At 41.7% G+C, this 18,077-nt stretch overlaps 2 protein-coding genes across 2 annotated transcripts; both read right to left on the bottom strand.

Annotated features, from left to right (window-relative positions):
* Window positions 1-4,065: 4,065 nt before the first annotated feature.
* Window positions 4,066-8,814, bottom strand: LOC120034872 (zinc finger protein 25-like). The gene is made up of 3 exons (XM_038981523.1): window positions 8,770-8,814; window positions 8,289-8,397; window positions 4,066-5,411 (listed from the first exon to the last, which is right to left on the bottom strand). Exons 2-3 carry the CDS (start codon window positions 8,386-8,388, stop codon window positions 4,456-4,458), a joined length of 1,056 nt encoding a protein of 351 aa, XP_038837451.1. The 5' UTR covers window positions 8,389-8,397; window positions 8,770-8,814; the 3' UTR covers window positions 4,066-4,455.
* A 7,423-nt stretch (window positions 8,815-16,237) lies between these two features.
* LOC120034727 (zinc finger protein 420-like) lies at window positions 16,238-17,820 on the bottom strand. The gene is made up of 2 exons (XM_038981330.1): window positions 17,767-17,820; window positions 16,238-17,551 (listed from the first exon to the last, which is right to left on the bottom strand). Exons 1-2 carry the CDS (start codon window positions 17,818-17,820, stop codon window positions 16,352-16,354), a joined length of 1,254 nt encoding a protein of 417 aa, XP_038837258.1. The 3' UTR covers window positions 16,238-16,351.
* Window positions 17,821-18,077: the final 257 nt, after the last annotated feature.

Below are 18,077 nucleotides of genomic sequence, written 5' to 3'. Positions count from 1 at the left end.
CTCAAACTGAAGACCCCTCACTTTGTGCTGTGACACCCATATTCTATCAAGATGTTTAGCACTTAGAATGAAGAAAGTAATAAGCAAAGTGAGCAATCTGGCTTTATTTAGGGTTGCTACATAGGTGTCAATATTGGTTATTTTTTGTAAACTATTGAACATTGTGAAATAGAAGAAAAGACAGGTGCAGATTTTGAGGAGGCTTTTGATCGTCGTTTATTCAATGATTTAGAGTATTATATCAGAAACCGGTGAGTAAAGTAGTGAATATTGGGTATTTATTTATTTAGAGGGGTCTGACAAGGGGATCCAGTTTCGCCTTATTTATTCTTATTGGCTATCGAGATTCTGGTCATCCCAATCAGGAACAATTCCAATATATACTGAACAAAAATATAAACACAACATGTAAAGTGTTGGTCCCGTGTTGGTCCCATGTTGAGCTGAAATAAAATATCACAGAAATGTTCCATACACAAGAAAATACTATTTCTCTCTAGTGAGTATTTTTCCTTTGCCAGGATAATCTATCCACCTGACAGGTGTGGCATATCAAGAAGCTGATTAAACAGCATGATCATTACACAGGTGCACCTTGTGCTGGGGACAATAAAAGGCCACTCTAAAATGTGCAGTTTTGTCACACATTACAATGCCACAGGTTTCTCAAGTTTTGAAGGATTGTGCAATTGGCATGCTGACAGCAGGAATGTCCACCAGAGCTGTTTCTAGAGAATCTAATGTTCATTTCTCTACCATAAGCCACCTCCAACGTCTGTTTAGAGAATTTGACAGTACAGGATCTCCACATCTGTCTTCTTTACCTGCGGGATCACCTGAGACCAGCCACCCAGACAGCTGATGAAACTGAGGAGTATTTCTGTCTGTAATAAAGCCCTTTTGTGGGGAAAAACTAATTCTGATTGGCTGCGCCTGGCTCCCCAGTAGGTGGGCCTATGCCCTCCCAGGCCCACCCATGGCTGTGCCCCTGCCCAGTCATGTGAAATCCATAGATTAGGGCTTAATGAATTTATTTCAATTGACTGATGTTCTTATATGAACTGTAGCTAAGTAAAATCATGAAGTTGTTGCGTTTATTTTTGTTCAGTATAGTAGGTCTGTGTATCAGTGGTATTGCAACCAAAATGTCCTTATATGCAGATGATACAGCATTTGCCTTTCAGCCTCAACAATCATCACTAGATGCTCTTATTGAAGATTTGAATGACTTTTCTAATTTATCGGCTCTGAAACCAAATTATGAGAAATACACCTTTTTGAGAGTGGGTTCCTTAAGAAAGTCCAACTATCTTTTGCCCTGTTGTGTACCAATGAAGTGGAGCAATGGCCCAGTGGACATGCTTGGCATCCACACTCCAAAAGAATGAAGGATCTTGTAAAGGAGAACTTAGATGTGAAACTAGCCAAGATTGACAAAATACTATTGCTGTGGAAAGGCAAAGCTTTGTCTTTATATGGCAGAGTGACCTTGAAAAACACCTTCATTGCCTCTGTTTATCTACAGTGCCTTCAGAAAGGCACACCCCTTTACAGCCTGAATTTTGTGTCACTGGACTACACACATTACCCTTTAATGTCAAAGTGGAATTATGTTTTTAGAAATGTTTACAAATTAATAAAAAATAAAAACCTGAAATGTCTTGAGTCAATACAGTGGCAAGAAAAAGTATGTGAACCCTTTGGAATTACCTGGATTTCTGCATAAATTGGTTATCAAATTTAAATCTGATCTTCATCTAAGTCACAACATCAGACAAATATAGGGTGCTTAAACTAATAACACACAAATTATTGTATTTTTCTTGACTATATTGAATACATCATTTAAACAATCACAGTGTAGGTTGGAAAAAGTATGTGAACAGGCTAATGACTTCTCCAAAAGCTAAATTAAGTCAGGAGTCAGCTAACCTGGAGTCCAATCAGTGAGACGAGATTGGAGATGTTGGTTAGAGCTTTGCCCTATAAAATAATAATCTATACACCCAGTCACTACAAAGATACAGGTGTTCTTCCTAACTCAGTTGCCGGAGAAGAAGGAAACTGCTCAGGATTTATCAGGATAAAAACATTAATGGAATGGAGTTAAGCACAGGCAAAGTCCTAGAGGAAATCCTGGTTCAGTTTGCTTTTCACCAGACACTGGGAGATGATTTCACCTTTTAGCAGGACAATAGCCTAAAACACAAGGCCAAATCTACACTGGAGTTGCTTATCAATGAAGATAATGAATGTTCAGTGTGCAATAATAGTGTTTACCATACTTGTTGAATGACTACCTCATCTCTGTACCCCACACATACAATTATATGTAAGGTCCCTCAGTTGAGCTGTGAATTTCAAACAAACACTGATTCAACCACAAAGACCACAGAGGTTTTACAATGCCTCACAAATAAGGGCACCTATTGGTAGATGGGTAAATGTTTTAAAAAGAAGACATTGAATATCCCTTTGGACATGGTGAAGTTATTAATTCAACTTTGGATGGTGTATCAATACACCGTCACTACAAAGACACAGGCATCCTTCCTAACTCAGTTGCCGGAGAGGAAGGAAACCGCTCCATGAGGCCAATGGTGGCCAATTTCACCATGAGGCCAATGGTGACTTTAAAACAATTACAAAGTTTAATGGCTGTGAGAGGAGAAAACTGAGGATGGATCAACAACATTGTAGTTTCTCCACAATGCTAACCTAAATGACAGAGTGAAAAGAATGAAGCCTGTACATAATAAATATATTCCAAAACATGTTGCAATAAGGCACTAAAGTAAAACAGCAAAACATGTGGCAAAGAAATTAACTTTATATACTGAATACTAAGTGTTATGTTTGAGGCAAATCCAACACAACACATCACTGAGTAGCAGTCTTCATATTTTAAAACATGGTGGTGGCTGCATCATGTTATGGGTATGCTTGTCATCGGCAAGGGACTTTTTTTTAGGTTAAAAAGAAACGGAATAAAGCTAAGCACAGGAAAATCCTAGAGGAAAACCTGGTTCAGTCTGCATTCCAACACACTGGGATACAAATTCAGCTTTCAGCAGGACAATAACCTAAAACACAAGGCCAAATACACACTGGAGTTGCTTACCGAGATGACATTGAATGTTCCTGAGTGGCCTAGTTACAGTTTTGACTTAAATCAGCTTGAAAATATATAGCAAGACTTCAAAATGGCTGTCTAGCTATGATCAACAACCTACTTGATTTTTTTTTTTTTTTAAACAATGTGCAAATATTATACAATGCAGGTGTGCAAAACTCTTAAAGACTTATCCAGAAAGACTCACAGCTGTAATCGCTGCCAAAGGTGATTTTAACATGTATTGACTTGTGGGTGTGAATATTTATGTAAATTATATATTTCTGTATTTCAGAAATATGAAATACAGAAATATGACAATTCTATTTGTTTATTTTTTGTTTGTTTGTTGAGTTGTATTTATTGTGGTTGTTTTGTATTTTTGTATGTGATTCCTGTTTATGTCCTAATTTATGTCCTAATATGTCCTAAAGTAATTGCTTCTTTGCTTTTGTGTGTCCACCACACCAAGGTAGTGGACTGAAGAGGGTAGGGTGGTCTGGGGGAGATGTTGCGGGTAGTCTGAGGGACCATGAACCTTTAGCTCCCACTTCCCTATTGTGGGATGGTTATTTGTAACATCTGTCAATGATATTACATGCCTATGATTGAAACAAATACAAGGAAAGAAAAAAAAACAAAAGAAAAAGGACAGCTCCTTGAAAAAAATAATATATATATTTAGAATAATAAATAGTTGTATAATAAAAAATAGTTTAGTTCCCCCAAATGTGGGAAGGTGGAGGTGGGTAAAACATTTATTTTTTAAATTAAGTCTAGTCCATCTCTAACACTGTGATTCAAGTACCTAACAATATGGAGCCATTGGAATGAATAATTAAACATTTTTTTCCATATGTGTTGATTCAAGAATGAAGTATAATGTTTTGGTCAGACTGAGATAAAGGAAACTCAGTCCCTAAAATGATACAAAAATAACCAAGTCAGTCAGCACAGAGTCAATTTTTAATTTAATTTCAACAAAATGGTCATACTCTCACATAACATGAAGTACAGTACTTTTATTGCACAAAACGATACGTGACAAGTAGAATAACTTTTCTCACTATGGTAACACTTTACAATTTCTGTAAATCTAGTACCCTCGCTTTGATAAAATTCAGTTGAGAAAACTTTGGAAAAGTTCAACATTACCTTTCACATATTTTCAATACTTTATACCAGTGAAGAGTTTAAACAGACACCTTCCGACCAACCATCACCATATCATCTACTCTGCCTCATCATACTCATTCTTTCCTCGGTTCACTTCATCCAGTTCACTACTACATCCAAAACCAACAGAATTAACTACAAACTAACTAGTACTACATTACTACACACTATACATGGGCCGTGTGCATTTTCTGCTGGTGTATCCTGAGGTAGCTCCTCTCTGAGAACCTCTTCCCACAATGCGTACAGGCGAACGGCCTCTCTCCCGTGTGGACTTTCAGGTGCATCTTCAGCTGGTGCTGGTGGGAGAACCTCTTCTCACACTGGGGGCAGCTGTAGGGTTTCTCCCCTGTGTGGACCCTCTGGTGTCTCTTTAGGTGACCAGCCTGGGCGAAGCGCATTTGACATTGGGTACAGCTGTAGGGTTTCTCCCCCGTGTGCATCCTCTGATGGATCTCCACCTGTTTGGGGAAACTGAAGGCTTTCCCACAGAACAAACACGGGAAGCGCTTCTCTTTGCCACCGGATCTGCAGATAGAGTTACTGCTACTGTCATTTGTCAATGGACTTGTGTAGCCATTTGGTGTTGAGGCACTGGCATTGTCTGAAGTCTGGTTTAACATTAAGAGAGTGTGAGGAGGATGAAGGCCAGGAAGTGTTTGTGTTGTTGCAGGGTCCATGTTCCAGTTGATAGATCCTATAGAAGGCAGGCTGAAGGAAGCACCTGTTAGGGGGTTAACCTGAGGCGCCACCATTGTCTCTGAATCACAACTATAGGAGCAGGACGGAGCATCGCTAGCCCAGTCTGTGTCTGTTGTTCTCTCCCCTCGCATACGGACACCTCCCTGTCCCCGCATACCAAATCTACACCTTGCCCTGGTCTCAGCCAGTCTGTTGTCATGGAGACTAAGTTTGGTTGTTTTGTGTTCGACTGTCTGTTTCTGGTTAACAGTGTTGTTCCCCAGCCCAGAGTTGAGGACGCTGTCCCATCCACTGACCTCCACTATGTCGCCTCTGGTCCTGGCCTTCTCAGTGATGTCCCCTGGGCCCTTGGTTGCACCCGTCTGGTTCTGGGATTCCAAGATGGCCACCCAGTCTCCCCTGTTAGCCTCCAGCCAACCACCTGCAAGAAGAGGTTAGAATATAGACTTATTTTGAAGTTTTTTTTGTCAGTTACCAGGTCAAGTTCATTCATTTACAATTTGAGTTTTTGTATGTAAACATAAGTTGTATTGATTTAATTGTATGAATTAATAATAAAAAAATAGCCAGGTGCATGCATCACTATTCCAATGGAAGATCTATTACTATATGTAGGCTGTATGTACACTGAGTATACAAAACAGGCTCTTTCCTTGACATAGAGATGACATAGACTGAAAGGGAGGAGACAATTGAGACATGGTTTGTGTAAGTATGTGTGCCATTTAGATGGTGAATGGGTAAGACAAAATATTTAAGTGCCTTTGAACGGGGTATGGTAGTAGGTGCCAGGCATAGTGCTGTTGAGGTGACCGTATTACCGCCACACCGGCGGTCACGAGTCATGAAGGCAGTCAAATTCGACGTGACCGTTTAGTCATAGTAATTAGGCTTCTCCAAGCTTTGATGCTGCTGCTGGTCATTAGTGGCCTACCAAACTTGCTAACTGCCTGGTACTCAGCACTCTATTGTCCTTCTAATCACTCTGACAATGCAAATGTATTCGAAAATCTAATCAAACACTCAATGAGAGCCCATGAGCTCATGTTGCGCAACAGTTCAATAGGCTATGCAATTGCGTGATGGACTCTTAAAAAGAGGAGGAACCCATCAGCTTTCTATAGGCTAGGCCACTATATTTATTTCTCAACTTACCTAATATTAAGAACATTTCTTATATTTACAACAGGAGTATAGCCTACCTGGCTGGCATGAAAATAAATCACAGGGAAAAACATCCTCCATTTGCTACTTACAGTAAGTGCATAGATTACATGTATTTTTTCCCACTGCCCCTGTTTCGAAACAGGTGCATGATAATGGTCCATTCTAAATCAACACAAATTTCACACATATATTATTTAGTATATGTACAGACAAGATTAAATCAAGAATAGTCTGATGGGTGACAATATTAGCCTATCACTTGTGAATGATGCCCAGCATGAGAACAATGACTTTTGTTTGCGACTTTTTCAAATCATAGTCACACACCTCATGTGGCCTAGCCCATGGGCCTATATGTTTTAATAAGGTTTGTATCACAACTAAAGTGGCCAAATAACTTCTTAAAATTAAGCACATTAATCCGCTTTACAAGGGGTGTACAGCCTAACTGGCATACATAAGCAGCGCGTGAGTTTCAAGTTTGGGTTAGATCATTTTCACCATAAAAAATAAAATGTATAATAAAAGCATGCATAATTGCATTTGTGGTCACTTTTGACAAAGGTGTTTTCCGCTAATGGAACATTTGCGCTTATAGCCTAATACCATGTGCGCATTGCTGCGCTTATAATGTGAAAAAATTGCCTAACATTTTAAGCTAAACGTTCTGATTTGTTGCGTCAGCCACATTGCGCAAATTTTTTTTTTGATGCTGGTGGTTGTATTAATTTGGGATCTATCGCATCCAACAACTGTCCCAGACTATGTTTGGAATATTTATTTCTTGCACAGAATAGGTCGACTTTTGTCCTATGGAGGATAGTAGATTGACAAAGGCTAGTGCTTTTGCTGTTCGTTAGGCCTACTCATCTTGTTGGCTGACGAAAAGTAAATGTAGACAGTTCTTCAAATATGTTCAATATGCACCTCGGAATTGGATAAGGACACGCGCAGTTGCGTGCCCGATGTGTCTATCTTCACTTGTAGCCTGTGAGAAAGACCCTATCACGTGAAGGAGCATGCAGCACTCAGGGAGAAGGGCACAGTGGCCACTGGCCGCAAAAGGCATGGATTTTTTTAGGGTGCATTACGGCCACACAAATGGGTTGCCGCAGTAAAATTCTAGGCATTATCAAGTGCTTGTCAAATTGTGAATAATGTAGTGTGTACAGTCTGCGCAAAAAACTAAGCAGAGCTCATGCCTTTCAAGCTATTTTTTTCAAATAATCATTAGAGTCGCATCATGCAGCCTTACAATGTATTACAAATCAAAACATATAGCCCAACGTTTGTATCACAACTAAAGTTACATTAATAACTATAAATTAAGCATATAGGAGTACCTATTTCTTTGTTAACCACTCAACACAGAATAGCCGCATGTGCGCACTCCCTCAAAAATGTCCTTTCTATTTTATTCATCTTTGTTCAATTGCATTCTTCATACTATAAAATAATGCCACGGAATTCTAAGCAAATCTTGTCTGCTAAATGAACTAGTGTAGCCCACAGCCATTTGGCATAGACAGATCAGGACCTAACATAAGGACAACTATTCTGTTCTTCTGAAATAGACTACATTTTCTTCATATCATGCTTCTTTAGACCTGTCTAAAATAAATAATGGATTTATTGTGATGGTGTAGGATATATTAAATGGATTTATTATACTTTTTAAAGTGTAGATGTTCCAAAGTTCAACATCAGTAACTTGTAGGCAATGTGTGGTAGCCAGGAGATGCTAAATATGTTTATGTTAATTAACAGTCAATTACCGTGAGACAGACAGTTATTTGCTTGGCAATCTCCAGCTGACAAAATTTCGCGACCACCACAGCCTTAGCCAGGCACACCGGTTTGTGTCAAGAACTGCAACGCTGCTAGGTTTTTCAAGCTCAACAGTTTCCCGTGTGTATCAAGAATGGTCCACCACACAAAGGACATCCAACCAACTTGACACAACTGTGGGAAGCATTGGAGTCAACATGGGCCAGCATCCCTGTGGTACGCTTTCGATACTTTGTAGAGTCCATGCCCCGACGAATTGAGGCTGTTCTGAGTGGGGAGGGTGCAACTCAATATTAGGAAGGTGTTCTTAATGTTTGGTACACTCAGTGTATTTCTCCCTTACCTTGCTCCCCCATCTTTAGTCCACTCAGGTCAATGCTCTCTGGTCCATCTTCTATTGTCTCCTCTTTGACTAGCAGCAGATCAAGATTCCCATCCTTCATGTCTACTGACTGTAAGAGATACAGAGTGAGAGGATGTTGGATCAAGAAATCTGATATGGAGCATCTTCTGATTGGGCAATGAGGGACTGCTATTAATACTATGCAAATGTTTTAGTTGATTTGATTACTTGACACTCTTTAATGGTTTGATAATTCAAAGGCATGGTCCCACAATTAAGACACAATTAATTCATCAAGACCTGGGCCCGTATCCACAAAGAGTCTGAGTAAGAGTGCTGATCTAGGATCTTTCCATATAATCTTATTCATTATGATCTAAAAGGCTAAACTGATCCTAGATCAGCACTCCTACTCTGAGAGGCTTTGTGGATACAGACCCTGACCTAATACCATTTAGACAGTAGTTTACAGTGGGCTCACCTCAGTGAGACTGTGTTTGGTCCTGTGCTGCTCAGCTGGTTCCTCTGTGGGTTCAGGAGGAGGTGTAGTCTGGTTGTCCTCCATGACCATGGGCCCCTCAGGGTTCCCCAGACCCTCCTCACACCCCTCCTCCTTCACCAGCAGTACCTCTGGACCCTCCTCCTCCTGGAAGAGAGAGGTGATACAGACATACACTCCCTCAGGTACATACACACACAAGATAATAAACACACTCAACATGGAGGGGCCAAACTTGCAAACATAAGCAAGCATTTAAAGTTAAACAGGTTATCATGCAGAAAATGCACATAAGCCAATTAAAATGTTTGTTTTACTTGCAAGTGACAGAAAGCTAAATTGTAACTGGTCCCATCAGATAACACAGATAACACACATTAGCCCTTTGCTAATCTCACCAGGTGGCAGTGATTACATCCTGGCACAACTTCTGCAGCCAATTAAAGTCGTAGTTGGACGTGTTCATGGAAGCATCCTTAACGCACGTCAGTCCAAAAGCACGTTCTGATCAGAAAAGCAACAAGGCTATCGTGTGTATTTCATTGACTGGTGAAATTGCTCTCTGTCTAAAGTGCCTAGTCCATGTAATAGTCGCAGATTGTGGCAAGGGTTCGAATCTCACATGTAGGAAGAGTATATTTTTACCCCCCCCCCAAACAAACTGCTACTGCCAAATAATTAATCATATTGCATATGATTACATGGATGTTTTATATGCATTTTTATAATCTGCTTTGTCATATGTATTTTTTCACTCGAGGAAGATGATCTAAATTGTACAGTAGAATAGTTTGCACTCTCGTTCTCGTCCTACAGGTGGCAGTGTTGCAGCTTGAATCAACAGTCTTAATGGGACATTTCAAAATGTTTTTATTTTATTTAACCAGGCAAGTCAGTTAAGAACAAATTCTTATTTACAATGACAGCCTAGGAACAGTGGGTTAGCTGCCTTGTTCAGGGGCAGAACTACAGATTTTTACCTTGTCAGCTCGGGGATTCGATCTAGCAACCTTTCGGTTACTGGCCCAACACTCTAAACACGAGGCTACCTGCCGCCCGCTTCTACTTCATATTCATCTCCAGCACCACCCCAACATCAACAAATGTGAAAATGGCGCTTTCTATGTTTTGTAGTAAAAAAGATAGAGGAAGATAAGTGTTTCCAGTGACATCATCAACCAATTAGTTGACAATTAGTAGGCAATGCCTACTTATAATTGGTTAATAATCACGCAATGCACACCGATGATGTCATTGGAAACACTTATCTTCCTCTATCTTTTTTACTACAAAACACAGAAATGCGCCATTTTCACATTATGTTGATGTTGGGTTGGTGAATATGAAGTTGAACATTTTAGAAATGTCCCTTTAATGTAGGAAGAGTATATTTTTATGTAGGCTACACTTGCAGTACCAGTCAAAAGTTTGGACACACCTACTCATTCCAGGGTTTTTCTTTATTTGTACTATTTTCTACATTGTAGAATAATAGTGAAGACATCAAAACTATGAAATAACACATATGGAATCATGTAGTAACCAAACAAGTGTTAAACAAATCAAAATATATTTGATATTCTTCAAAGTAGCCACCCTTTGCCTTGATGACAGCTTTGCACATTCTTGGCATTCTCTCAACTGAAAATGTTAGAAATGTCCCTTTAATGTTGGAAGATACTTGGCTGTCATCAGTATATTTTATGTAGGCTACACTACAATGTTTTATAGTTTATTATAATATTCCAATTCATCACATGTGCTTTGAATCAAGCATCAAGGACCGACATTGAACAGTTTATTCCTCAACAAAAAAGCTTGATGTGAGGTTACAAGTCAACTTCTTTAGCAACCACCTAGAGGTGATGAGGATGGCAATAGCCTTCATGACTGGTATTTGACAAATCCATAAGGCTCTTGTTTTTGTTTTTTTACGATAAACTTTCTTGTAAGGACCTCATTTATCTTTTTTCATAAAAGCACATGGGTGTGTGTGAAACAGATAAACCAAAAATGTGGATTTTGTCATAATGTGGAAACGGTGAAAATGTTGTCTAAGACGTCTAGCTAATCTAAAAAGCAGTAGCTCTGTTCTATGTGCTCTATTTCTATGCTTCAGTTCTTAAGTTTAGATTTTGCGTGTCTTACTTTCGGTTTTGTACACCAGCTTCAAACAGCAGAAAATTCAATATTTTTTGGTTTTGAAAAATATATTTCACAGTGGTTTATATGGTACAATGACTCTCTACACTATACTTGCTTGTTTTGTCACATAAACTGAAATTAGGTAAACTATTAGAATTTTAGCAACCAGGAAATGGCAGAGCGATTTTTGCATAGTGCATATTTAAGAAATGGATGGTGGGTAGAAAATCTAAGACCTTTGATAGGCTGAAGCAGAAGTTGTGCCAGGATGTAATCAGTGTCACCTGGTGAGGTCAGCATACTGTAGGGCTAACTTCTACCATGTTATCTGATGGGACCAGAAACAAGTTTGCGTTCGGTCACATGGAAGTTAATCAACTATTTTAATTGGTGCCGAAACGTTACTGGGAATTTATACACTGCTCAAAAAAATAAAGGGAACACTAAAATAACACATCCTAGATCTGAATGAATGAAATATTCTTATTAAATACTTTTTCTTTACATAGTTGAATGTGCTGACAACAAAATCACACAAAAATTATCAATGGAAATCAAATTTATCAACCCATGGAGGTCTGGATTTGGAGTCACACTCAAAATTAAAGTAGAAAACCACACTACAGGCTGATCCAACTTTGATGTAATGTCCTTAAAACAAGTCAAAATGAGACTCAGTAGTGTGTGTGGCCTCCACGTGCCTGTATGACCTCCCTACAACGCCTGGGCATGCTCCTGATGAGGTGGCGGATGGTCTCCTGAGGGATCTCCTCCCAGACCTGGACTAAAGCATCCGCCAACTCCTGGACAGTCTGTGGTGCAACGTGGCGTTGGTGGATGGAGCGAGACATGATGTCCCAGATGTGCTCAATTGGATTCAGGTCTGGGGATTGGGCGGGCCAGTCCATAGCATCAATGCCTTCCTCTTGCAGGAACTGCTGACACACTCCAGCCACATGAGGTCTAGCATTGTCTTGCATTAGGAGGAACCCAGGGCCAACCGCACCAGCATATGGTCTCACAAGGGGTCTGAGGATCTCATCTCGGTACCTAATGGCAGTCAGGCTACCTCTGGCGAGCACATGGAGGGCTGTGCGGCCCCCCAAAGAAATGCCACCCCACACCATGACTGACCCACCGCCAAACCGGTCATGCTGGAGGATGTTGCAGGCAGCAGAACATTCTCCACGGCGTCTCCAGACTCTGTCACGTCTGTCACATGTGCTCAGTGTGAACCTGCTTTCATCTGTGAAGAGCACAGGGCGCCAGTGGCGAATTTGCCAATTTTGGTGTTCTCTGGCAAATGCCAAACGTCCTGCACGGTGTTGGGCTGTAAGCACAACCCCCACCTGTGGACGTCGGGCCCTCATACCATCCTCATGGAGTCTGTTTCTGACCGTTTGAGCAGACACATGCACATTTGTGGCCTGCTGGAGGTCATTTTGCAGGGCTCTGGCAGTGCTCCTCCTGCTCCTGCTTGCACAAAGGCGGAGGTAGCGGTCCTGCTACTGGGTTGTTGCCCTCCTACGGCCTCCTCCACATCTCCTGATGTACTGGCCTGTCTCCTGGTAGCGCCTCCATGCTCTGGACACTACGCTGACAGACACAGCAAACCTTCTTGCCACAGCTCGCATTGATGTGCCATCCTGGATGAACTGCACTACCTGAGCCACTTGTGTGGGTTGTAGACTCCGTCTCATGCTACCACTAGAGTGAAAGCACCGCCAGCATTCAAAAGTGACCAAAACATCAGCCAGGAAGCATAGGAACTGAGAAGTGGTCTGTGGTCACCACCTGCAGAACCACTCCTTTATTGGGGGTGTCTTGCTAATTGCCTATAATTTCCACCTGTTGTCTATTCCATTTGCACAACAGTATGTGAAATTTATTGTCAATCAGTGTTGCTTCCTAAATGGACAGTTTGATTTCACAGAAGTGTGATTGACTTGGAGTTACATTGTGTTGTTTAAGTGTTCCCTTTATTTTTTTGAGCAGTGTATATATATAAATTACTGGGAGTTTATATATATACAGTGGGGCAAAAAAGTATTTAGTCAGCCACCAATTGTGCAAGTTCTCCCACTTAAAAAGATGAGAGAGGCCTGTAATTTTCATCATAGGTACACTTCAACTATGACAGACAAAATGAGAGAAAAAAAATCCAGAAAATCACATTGTAGGATTTTTAATGAATTTATTTGCAAATTATGGTGGAAAATAAGTATTTGGTCAATAACAAAAGTTTATCTCAATACTTTGTTATATACCCTTTGTTGGCAATGACAGAGGTCAAACGTTTTCTGTAAGTCTTCACAAGGTTTTCACACACTGTTGCTGGTATTTTGGCCCATTCCTCCATGCAGATCTCCTCTAGAGCAGTGATGTTTTGGGGCTGTTGCTGGGCAACATGGACTTTCAACTCCCTCCAAAGATTTTCTATGGGGTTGAGATCTGGAGACTGGCTAGGCCACTCCAGGACCTTGAAATGCTTCTTACGAAGTCACTCCTTCATTGCCCGGGCGGTGTGTTTGGGATCATTGTCATGCTGAAAGACCCAGCCATGTTTCATCTTCAATGCCCTTGCTGATGGAAGGAGGTTTTCACTCAAAATCTCACGATACATGGCCCCATTCATTCTTTCCTTTACACGGATCAGTCGTCCTGGTCCCTTTGCAGAAAAACAGCCCCAAAGCATGATGTTTCCACCCCCATGCTTCACAGTAGGTATGGTGTTCTTTGGATGCAACTCAGCATTCTTTGTCCTCCAAACACGACGAGTTGAGTTTTTACCAAAAAGTTATATTTTGGTTTCATCTGACCATATGACATTCTCCCAATCTTCTTCTGGATCATCCAAATGCTCTCTAGCAAACTTCAGACGGGCCTGGACATGTACTGGCTTAAGCAGGGGGACACGTCTGGCACTGCAGGATTTGAGTCCCTGGCGGCGTAGTGTGTTACTGATGGTAGGCTTTGTTACTTTGGTCCCAGCTCTCTGCAGGTCATTCACTAGGTCCCCCCGTGTGGTTCTGGGATTTTTGCTCACCGTTCTTGTGATCATTTTGACCCCACGGGGTGAGATCTTGCGGGGAGCCCCAGATCGAGGGAGATTATCAGTGGTCTTGTATGTCTTCCATTTCCTAATAATTGCTCCCACAGTTGATTTCTTCAAACCAAGCTGCTTACCTATTGCAGATTCAGTCTTCCCAGCCTGGTGCAGGTCTACAATTTTGTTTCTGGTGTCCTTTGACAGCTCTTTGGTCTTGGCCATAGTGGAGTTTGGAGTGTGACTGTTTGAGGTTGTGGACAGGTGTCTTTTATACTGATAACAAGTTCAAACAGGTGCCATTAATACAGGTAACAAGTGGAGGACAGATGAGCCTCTTAAAGAAGAAGTTACAGGTCTGTGAGAGCCAGAAATCTTGCTTGTTTGTAGGTGACCAAATACTTATTTTCCACCATAATTTGCAAATAAATTCATTAAAAATCCTACAATGTGATTTTCTGGATTTTTTTTTCTCATTTTGTCTGTCATAGTTGAAGTGTACCTATGATGAAAATTACAGGCCTCTCTCATCTTTTTAAGTGGGAGAACTTGCACAATTGGTGGCTGACTAAATACTTTTTTGCCCCACTGTATATATATATATTTTCTTACCTTGATTTAACTAGGCAAGTCAGTTAAGAACAAATTCTTATTTTTAATGACGGCCTAGGAACAGTGGGTTAACTGCCTTGTTCAGGGGCAGAACGACAGATTTGACCTTGTCAGCTCGGGGATTCGATCTTGCAACCTTTCGGTTACTAGTCCAACGCTCTAACCACTAGGCTACCTGCCGGGTGTGTGACTATTTATTTTTAAACCCATCATGGTGGACATAAATATGTCAGCTATGATAAGTCAAAAGTAATCAGCAGACAAATGTGACTAAACTATGACGTGTACAGTAGGTGTTTGTTAGTGTGTGGGTATGTGTAGGTATATTTAGCAAGTGTATATTGGTTATAAAGTGCTGTCGAGTGTATGCAGAATTGGGTGAGATCAGATGTGATGTACACTGAGTATACCAAACATTAGGAACACCTTCCTAACATTTAGTTACCCCCCCCCCCCTATTTTGTGCTATCAGAAAAACTTCAATTTGTCGGGGCATGGACTCTACAAGGTGTTGAAAGCGTTCCACGGGGATGCTGGCCCATGTTGACTCCAATGCTTCCCACAGTTGTGTCAAGTTAACTGGATGTCCTTTGGGTGTTGGACCATTCTTGATACACACAGGAAACTGTTGAGCGTGAAAAACCCAGCACCGTTGCAGTTCTTGACACAAACTGGTGCGCCTGGCACCTACTACCATACCCTGTTCAAAGTCACTTAAATCTTGTCTTGCCCCTTCACCCTCTGAATGGCACACATACACAATCCATGTCTGAATTGGCGTAAAAAAATTGGCGTAAAAGTCCTTCTTTACCCTGTCTCCTCCTCTTCATCTACACTGATTGAATTGGATTTAACAAGTGACATCATTAACGGATCATAGCTTTCACCTGGTCAGTCTATGTCATGGAAAGAGCAGGTGTTATTAATGTTTTGTATACTCAGTGTATATTAAAGGGAGTCTCAATGAAAGTCAGAATAAAAAGTCCCATTTTGTGTTTATTAAACATAAACAAGGGTTAAATGCACCATATGAAAACCACACATACACATGTCTAAACTAAAACTGCATTCACTTTCTTACTAAAAAAGTGTCTTGGGAAAAAATGTATTGTTGAATGGAAGTAATGAAATAGACATTTGTAAACATTACAGTACAAACACTATGTAAAAGACTTTTCAGGCTTATATATGCCTTACATATCACACGTCTGGGTGCAATATTCTACCCAGGAATATTCAACACTGAAATCTGTGACTCTTGTTATTCCAAATGCATCTGTGGATATTTTCAGCTGACATTCTTTTTTGCAGGGTTTGATATAAACGTCAGAAGCTATCGAGTGGAGGGCCTCCCGGGTGGCGCAGTGGTCTAAGGCACCAGAGACTCTGGGTTCGAGCCCAGGCTCTGTCGCAGCCGGTGGCCTAGCGTCGTCTGGGTTAGGGAGGGTTTGGCTGGTAGGGATATCCTTGTCTCATCGCGCACTAGCGACTCCTGTGGCGGGCCGGGCTGACCAGGTCGCTAGGTGTACGGTGTTTCCTCCAACACATTGGTGCGGCTGGCTTCCGGGTTGGATGCGCGCTGTGTTAAGAAGCAGTGCGGCTCGGAGGATGCATGGCTCTCGACCTTCGTCTCTCCCGAGCCTGTACGGGAGTTGTAGTGATGAGACAAGACAGTAACTACTAACAATTGGATACCACGAAAAGGGGGATTAAAAAATATATATATATAGAAGCTATCAAGTGGAATGGTTACTTTCTATGTTATAGAGTGGAATGTTTTTTCTGCTGGTGTAGCCTGAGGTAGCTCCTCTCTGAGAACCTCTTCCCGCAGTGTATACATGCAAATGGCCTTTCTCCTGTATGGACCTTCAAGTGCATCTTAAGTTGACCAGCCTGTGCGAAGCGCATGTGACACTGTGAACAGCTGTAAGGTTTCTCCCCTGTGTGGATCCTCTGGTGCCTCTTCAGGGTGTCCTGGCGAGAGAACCTTTTCTCACACTGGGTACAGCTGAATGGTTTCTCTCCTGTGTGTACCCTCTGGTGCCTCTCCACCTTCTGGGAGCTGCTGAAGCCTTTGTTACAGAACATGCAGAGGAACCGTTTCTCTTTACTATTGCCTGATGTGGCTCCCCCTTCCTGAGCCTGGGCTCTAGATCTGTCGTTTGAGTTCAATACCCGATCGAAAAGAACACAGCCGTGTGAATCAGAAGGTGCCATCAACGTGGACACTGGGTCGCGATCCTTGAACACGTGTAAAGGGGAGTGGGTGGCGACATTTGGATTTGTCTCCAAGCTTCCCCTGTAATCTAAGAAATCTCTGCCCTGTGAGTGTCCATCTCCAAGGTGACTATCTGCATTCCACGTGGGAGGAATGTCGCCCTCCACTTTTACAGTCCCCTCATCTGCCAATATAACCTCCTCTTTCTTATCTAGGCACCCTTCAGAGTATACACAACTACTGCGCCGGTTCCAGTCCCCTCTAGACAGATCAGTCTGTGTGTCTAAACCCAAGGGCATGTTGCCAGGGTCCATCTCTGTAGTGTAAGAACAAGACGGATCATCACCGGCAGTGTCTAACGCGTCACCATCACCATCCCCGCGGGAATTACCCGTCCTCGGGCTCTTGTGAAATACTGGTAAATACTCTGAGCTGGGAGCAAGAGGACTGCCCAGTCTACCCAGCCCCAATCTCTCTGGGTCTGATCTGTGGTCAGATCCTGTGTGTAAGAGCCTGTGTGTTACAGTTAAAGTCTTGGTGTCTGTCTCTGACTTGAGGACGGCGTTCGGTGTTCCACTGACCTCCGTGATGCTGCGTCGGGTCCTGGGCTGCGCTGGGGTGGTGGGGTCCTCCGTGGCTACAGAGGGCGCTCCAGACTGAATGTCTCTTATGTTCCGTGGGTCCTCCTCTCCTTCAGACCTCTCCAGTTTGACCCCAGGACCTGCAGCCTCTGCATCTGCAGACTGACACAAGAAGATAACAATGTCGTAAGGAAGTCTCACATGCTCCCCTATGGCAGATAACTTCTTTTTTTTCTCTTTCCTTTATTTAACTGAGGATAAATGAGGACGTTACATGTAAGCAAGTGAATAGCTGAGGGGAGATTTTCTGAAATAAACGGGACACATTTGATTTACAAAGTAACTCATTGTTTTTAATGCAACACTATTACACTAACCTCTATCATGATAATGTGCTGGGTTGAGGTTCCACTCTCCTCATCAACAGTCATTGGTTGGTCATCTCTCCATGTATTGTGTTCCGCTGGCTTCACAAAGCTTCTGTGGCCTCCAGTGAGATGTCCTTCACCTGAGAGAGTGATTGGGGGAAATGAGCTAGTTAGGTTAGCTACTGTCAATGCTATATTGTACACTTTTGACACTGTCAACAATTGGTAAGGATGTAAGGTAACACTTCTCATAACTTCTTGAAAAACAATTTATTGAGTATGGATTATGTTCCATGCATCTAATTGTTTAATTTAGTAAA

This window comes from Salvelinus namaycush, chromosome 42 (genome assembly GCF_016432855.1).
Source record: "Salvelinus namaycush isolate Seneca chromosome 42, SaNama_1.0, whole genome shotgun sequence".
Classification (NCBI taxonomy): domain Eukaryota; kingdom Metazoa; phylum Chordata; class Actinopteri; order Salmoniformes; family Salmonidae; genus Salvelinus; species Salvelinus namaycush.
The sequence above is the reverse complement of the archived record's forward strand: the minus strand, read 5'-3'. Positions and strand labels throughout refer to the sequence as shown.

Excerpts from the sequence above, each read along its gene's own strand:
- LOC120034872 (XM_038981523.1), bottom strand. The coding sequence starts at position 8,388 with ATGAAGGATGGGAATCTTGATCTGCTGCTAGTCAAAGAGGAGACAATA. Across the intron at positions 5,412-8,288 it reads ACTAAAGATGGGGGAGCAAG|GTGGTTGGCTGGAGGCTAAC; the intron begins GTAAGGGAGAAA and ends CTCTTCTTGCAG.
- LOC120034727 (XM_038981330.1), bottom strand. The coding sequence starts at position 17,820 with ATGACTGTTGATGAGGAGAGTGGAACCTCAACCCAGCACATTATCATG. Across the intron at positions 17,552-17,766 it reads AGCACATTATCATGATAGAG|TCTGCAGATGCAGAGGCTGC; the intron begins GTTAGTGTAATA and ends TTCTTGTGTCAG.